This window comes from Scleropages formosus, chromosome 12, assembly GCF_900964775.1.
Source record: "Scleropages formosus chromosome 12, fSclFor1.1, whole genome shotgun sequence".
Lineage (NCBI taxonomy): Eukaryota > Metazoa > Chordata > Actinopteri > Osteoglossiformes > Osteoglossidae > Scleropages > Scleropages formosus.
Genome location: NC_041817.1, coordinates 26,290,283 through 26,296,282, shown reverse-complemented (window position 1 = coordinate 26,296,282; position 6,000 = coordinate 26,290,283). Strand labels below are relative to the sequence as shown.

At 47.4% G+C, this 6,000-nt stretch overlaps 1 protein-coding gene and 1 long non-coding RNA gene across 2 annotated transcripts in view; one reads left to right on the top strand and one right to left on the bottom strand.

Moving 5' to 3' along the window:
- LOC108929785 (uncharacterized) overlaps nucleotides 1–2,971 on the top strand; it is a 4,484-nt gene extending 1,513 nt beyond the window's left edge. The window contains exons 4-5 of the long non-coding RNA XR_001965789.1: nucleotides 2,193–2,258; nucleotides 2,578–2,971. This is a non-coding gene — a long non-coding RNA (uncharacterized LOC108929785). The remainder of the gene's footprint in view (nucleotides 1–2,192; nucleotides 2,259–2,577) is intronic.
- The window catches only part of LOC108929774 (zinc finger E-box-binding homeobox 2-like), a 73,539-nt gene that overhangs the window by 66,719 nt on the left and 820 nt on the right, over nucleotides 1–6,000 (bottom strand). Inside the window, exon 2 of the mRNA XM_029256610.1 lies at nucleotides 4,745–4,917. Coding sequence (XP_029112443.1) covers nucleotides 4,745–4,817 — 73 coding nt within the window. The 5' untranslated portion in view covers nucleotides 4,818–4,917. The remainder of the gene's footprint in view (nucleotides 1–4,744; nucleotides 4,918–6,000) is intronic.

Below are 6,000 nucleotides of genomic sequence, written 5' to 3'. Positions count from 1 at the left end.
CCAGAAACACGCTCGTAAACGAGGGCATCGTTTCTCGCCAGTTCAGAACACAAGCATATCGTCCGTTCTGTGTATTTTAAGCACCAAGCAATGAAATCCACTAACGCAATTTCAACACTGATTATCGTATAAGATTATGGGGAGAACCAGAACCAGACCCCCCTACCATCTCTCTGCTGTCCAGCCACTCCACACAGTGACCTCCTGCTTCTCGCCCATTATTTGCTGCTGGATCATAAAAGCTACAGTAATAATTTCTCATGCTAAGACAAAGTAATCCTTTTCCAAAGAGTGATGCTGCACAGACTTCTCTTCCAGCGCCCAACCCCCCCCCCCCCCCCCACACACACACACACACACACATCAGCACCCCAACTCCCCTCCAACTCCAAAAAAAAAAAAAAAAGTTAAAAAGAAATAAAGCTTCAGAAAGGTGTCCACTCTAGCCACGCAGACAATTGCACCCTTGTTGTACTGGAGGCCATGAATGGTACAGTGGAACGCCTGGCGCTATTGACGTTATAAACATGTAAATGAAACACATTACGACTGACAATCAATTGTCTGCGAGCACATCCCATCGGCCCTTTTTCTCACTGTCACGGCAACAAAATGCTGTCTACCTTGGGAAGCAAAACTGAGCAGGAGGGGAAAAAAAGGAGGGTGGGATGAGGCCTCTTTTCTCTCCGCTGGGCACCAAATGCACCTTAAAAGCAAATGAATAATAGAGATGGACAAAATGTTTAGACTGGAAGGAATCTGCCATTGTCAGCGCTGAAAGCAGGGCCGAGGCTAAAGAATTAGATGGCCCCTCTTTATACCTTTGGCGTGAAAGCACAGGGCTTTTATAATCACATTCAAAGCATTGTATTAAACTTGAGGAGCCACGGAGAAGCTGCTTTCTTCCACCTTAAATTATGTAATCAATATATTCAAGGGGGACAACAATTATTAAACGGTTTTTGGGCCGACTGAAAGCGAATGGGGCTTTGTGTGACAGCAGGGCTTAAAAGAAAGAGGGAGAGAAAAAAAAAAAAAACTTTGACACATGAGGTTACTAAAGAGGCGCATCGTTTATTTGTACAGTGTTTACATCTCGATGTGCTGCAATCGAACAAATCGCACGAAAAGTTGCACGCCCTGCAAAAAAACGGGCTTATGAAATCGCCGGACGCATGCGACTTTGTGTAACATGGGTCTGATCTCCAGGAACTACCACACAGACGTGCTGAAGGCCCTGCTTGGTGCCACTGCCCTCTTCTATGCGGAACAATTTTAATAATGTCCGTCATCATGAGGAGAGTGAGCGAGCGAGCGAGCGAGAGAGAGAGAGAGAGAGAGAGAGAGAGAGAGAGAGAGAGAGAGAAAAACACAGTACAATAATAATAGGGGGGAAAATGTGTGGAATAAATAGAATGATTTCCACTGTTGCTGGTTGGCTAATGGACTCAGGAGCATAAGGCTTGTAGAGCCCTTCAACAGCTGTACTGACAAAGGGGCCAAACAAACCCTCACAGCTGGACGTGACTCGCAACACCTGGAGGGGTAGAAAACTGCAACAGAACTGCGAGCCCCCTAATATCAAGTTGCACAGAACTCAGCGTGACCTTTCATTCTGCCCTGACATGAGCAGCCGTGGGGGGCGGGAGGATGGAGAGAGACGCATCCCACATTTCTTTAAAAAAGGGAAATAAAAACACTTGCAGGGAAGCTGCACATATGCCCATCAATTGCTTTTCTCGGGGCTGAACAAGCTTTTGGGTTCTAAAAAAAAAAAATCCAGATTTTAATTCTAGACGTGAAGGGAGGCGTCCAGGTTCGCGGAGCATTTGAAAGCAATCTGCCAAAACGTAGGCAGAATTTAAAAATGCGTGATTGTGGAGGGGTCGAACTAAAAGAGTGTTCACTACTTTTGCACACCGATCAACAAACCGCTGTCCTACTTTCACATATCAAACTTTGCCGTGACGCTTCAGACTCGAGCAGCATGAATTAAACAGGCCGGCACCATCAAACTTGTAGCACATGTATAATTATCAGCTGTATAATTGAACACATACTGCTTTGTAGCTTAATATTTTACATTATTTCTCAGATGGAAGTGAAACAAAAATGAATGTGTTAAAAAGCCAGATCACAGCTCTATAAACATATAAACATGAAAAGATTTCCTATCCCCTCTCCGCCACTAGGAATTCAGCGAAAAGGGCAGCAGTGTGACCAGGAAATGATGATTTCTAATAAAGTGACCAAGTCAGGTGAGAACCAGTCATCCGGAGATGAGTCTGCTGCATTTCTCAAGGCTTCTTGTCACAAAGTGCACCGGATTCTCATAAAACAAAGAGCAGCAGTAACACCAACAATTTGCCCCTGTATTATCATATAATAATTTTTAATACATTAACATTTGTGATTACTGTAAAAAGGACATGCAGAGCTGTTTGTTTAGCAAGAAATGAAAGTTAACAGCTTCTCTGGTGTGGGTGTTTAGAACCAGTCTAACCCATTCTTTTTGTTCTTATTTTTTCTTATTGTTATTATTTTAATTCTTATAGTAAGGAGTTTTATATCCTTCAGATAAGCATCGTTATCAGCCGGGACAGCAGCTCAGCCCTGACATCTTCTCCATGAATCCAGGGGAGGAGAGAAACCCTCTGTGCTCAGATAAACCCCCATCCCCAGAGGAACAGCCGTCGGAGGCATCCCGTGACAAGGGGGGAAATTAAAATTAAAAAAGAAAAAGAAGAAGAAGAAGAAGACGGGGAAGAAGGAGGAGGATGGAGTGTGTGGTCACCGGCGACCTCGCAATTTAAAAACCATTTAAAATAACATTAGTAATAATCTGCTAATGCTGCATCAGTGCTTCTAATCGGCACAATATGAGACGGAATTAATTCAGACAAATACGCAGATTATTAAACGTATTTAAAGACGCGCATTTTCTGTATCACTATTTATGTGTTTATAATTAGACCGATAAAATAAAACATCGATTGCACCTTTTTTTTCCCATATTCACATCAAGAGATTGCAAAACAAGGTGGTCGATTTTGAAAGCGGTCAGAAACCTGTTTTATTTCTCAAAAACGAGGAGCAGCAAACGAGCCGCATCTTACTCGAACACGGTGCATTTTTTTCACACTAAACGTCGTTTTGAAAAAAAAAAAAAAGACATGATTTATTATTCACTGGATCGACAGCGCTCTTTAAATCACTAGAATAATGTCAGATATGACGACTATTCTGGCAAATCGATATCGGGGGCACTAGGTAAAAAAATGTAATGCAATGAATAAAACAAAATAAAAGCACGGGAAATGCGACAAAGGAGAGGTAAAACTGCCTTTAACACGGAGTATTAATTTATTTTTAAAATGCAAATCAATGATCAACGACCATTTATCAGGCTGGAGTCCTAGTGGCGTTAGGATGATTAAAAAGAAAGATTAAAATTAAATTATTGTCTGCTGACTTTACTGCACCCGGTAGTAATATGAAAATGGGAAAACGGTGTATTTCTGTGTACAGCCGCCCCCCCACCCCCCGCCGCGCGCCTCCGCGCGCACAGTTTGTCTGACTCCAGACGTGTCCATATGAACTGAAAACGTGTCAGAAAATGAAAGTAACGAATGATCTCATAAAAATCCTCACAAGAAGCTCCGGCGTGTGACTCCCGAACGCCGCACAACCGCGCAGTTCTGCACAAATATTAAATAAGCACAAATAACACCAATAAAGATTAATACACAGCAGCAATCGCGTCACACGGCCGCCGACAGCAGCGCGGAATAACGGCGCAAAGCGGCCGAAAGCAGCACAGATGTGACAGTAACGGGTCGAGCGCGGGACGCCACGTTGTTTTTGCACAAAAATGCGAACTTCCCCCGCTTTACGAGCGACCGGCTGTCGGCGACGCCCGTTCACCAGCGGCGCGCGCTCGCCCGTGTTTCCGTGAAACTTTTCGCACAGACCCGCCGACACGCGGGGCCCATAGCATAGAAAGAAAGCACACACACACACACACACACACACACACACGGACAGCCACCTCATCTCAGCTAATTATACCAACAATTAATAATGAAAAAGAAACAACGGCTGATGGGGGGTGGGGGTGCTGTGAGAGGAAGAGGGGACGCGAGGACACAGCTCGTGGGCTCCACTCCGCACACGGGGCTCAGTGAGAACTGATCGATGAAAGTGATCGATTGATGGACTGATTGATTGACAAGAGTGGCCCCTGACTGAGTTCGCCGAGTTCACACGCGCACGTACACACACACACGCACACACAGGGGTGCGCGCGCACGCACACAACCGGTGTCACCGCGCTGGATCAACAGGTCCGCCGCGTCCAGAGGAAAAGCCGCACGACACTCGCAGAACGCGGCGTGGCCGTCGTCTGTCCCACGCGGACGCCGGGCGAACGAGCAGGACCGTTATTTCTGCCCCCCTCCCTCATCCCGGCCCCCTCAGCCCCCCGCTCCCACAACCCCCCTCCCCCCCGCCCCTCCAGCTCCCCTCGGCCCCCTGTGGACTCATCTCCGCGGACACTCGCGGCAAGTTCACCCAACAGCGGCACTTCGCACACCGTCACCCCGGACAGACAGAGCTGGGATCGCGACCCGTCCACCCCACCCCAGCCCCTCTCTCCCTCCGACTCCACGCAAGCCGTCAGCGGCCGCACCAAGCAGGGGCGGCCGTGCCCGGAGCCACGCGCACGGCGGCGACGCTCAGCTCTTACCGTGTTTCCTCCTGGGGTTCGCTTGCTTGCGCCTCTTGCACCTGGGGCCATCCGCCATGATCTGCTGCTTCATGGAGAAGAGCGAGGAGAGGAGAGCCGAGGAGGAGCGCAGGGCTGCGGAGATCAGGCGGCTCGCATGGGCTCCACTCGTGGGGCGGGCAGCGCGCGCGGACCTGTCGGGCACACACACGCGCACACACACACACACACACACACACAGAGCGACAGCGTGGGCACGGGGCTGATTCACTGGGAGGACCCCGCCGGGGTGACCCGCCGGGCTGACCCACGGACCGTGGGAGAGCTCTCGCGGCCGAAAAAAAAACGCGCAGCCTTCCCCTGCCGTAGAGGCGCGGCGAGAAGAAGGCAGAGCGACTCACCCACCATCAGCCCCGCGACCGCGACCACCGTGGGCCGTGGGCACGTGCATTTGCCTCGAACGCATTAAATAATTTCATTCTCATAAATTACAGCGAGCGAAACTTGGAGCTTTTTTGGAAGGCGCCACGCGTCTCGTGCCGCTGCGCGCTCCACAATAATAAACACAATTAAAGTTCGTCACTGTTGCTCGTCGTATTGTGCTTAAATCCCCTTTAGTGGGGATCAAATTAAATTAAAAAAAAAATACAGTTGGGATTAAAGTCTGGGTGGGAGATGCGACCCCCCGTTTGCCCGCTGCTCAGCATCTGAGTTTTAAAACATCATCAATTCACACACAGTGTCCATGTGTGTTTCAGAAAGACACACATGATCATGACACAGTAAAGTGTATTTCCCGAGAAAGAAGGACTATCATGAATATCACTCTTATTATTGTTACTGGTGTAAATGCGGGGTGAACTTCGACATTACACATTAAAAAGAAGAATGAGAAGTAAAGTGTGAAACTGACACCGAAGCCCCTTTCCTCCTGGGCAAAGAACACCACAAACACTCCTAAACACACCTCTGCAAGCCTCATATGATGCTGTCTTTTTAAAATTAATCAGCGAAATATCCCTCAACATGAGGAATATCGAAGGCAATATTATTTTTTGATGAAACACACTTTTTAAAAAGAGATCTGATGACAGGTATGAAAATGACTGAGCATAACACACAACTGAGAAATGAAACAAACTTTTCAGAGTGTACTTTTTCCTGCGCAAAATATGCAAATGCGCGAATAAAAAAAAATTATCAGTAATAATGCTGATAATAATAAGGTAAAAAGTGAGACTAGTCGGTGTGTGAGAGTATGTGTGTCTGTGTGTCAG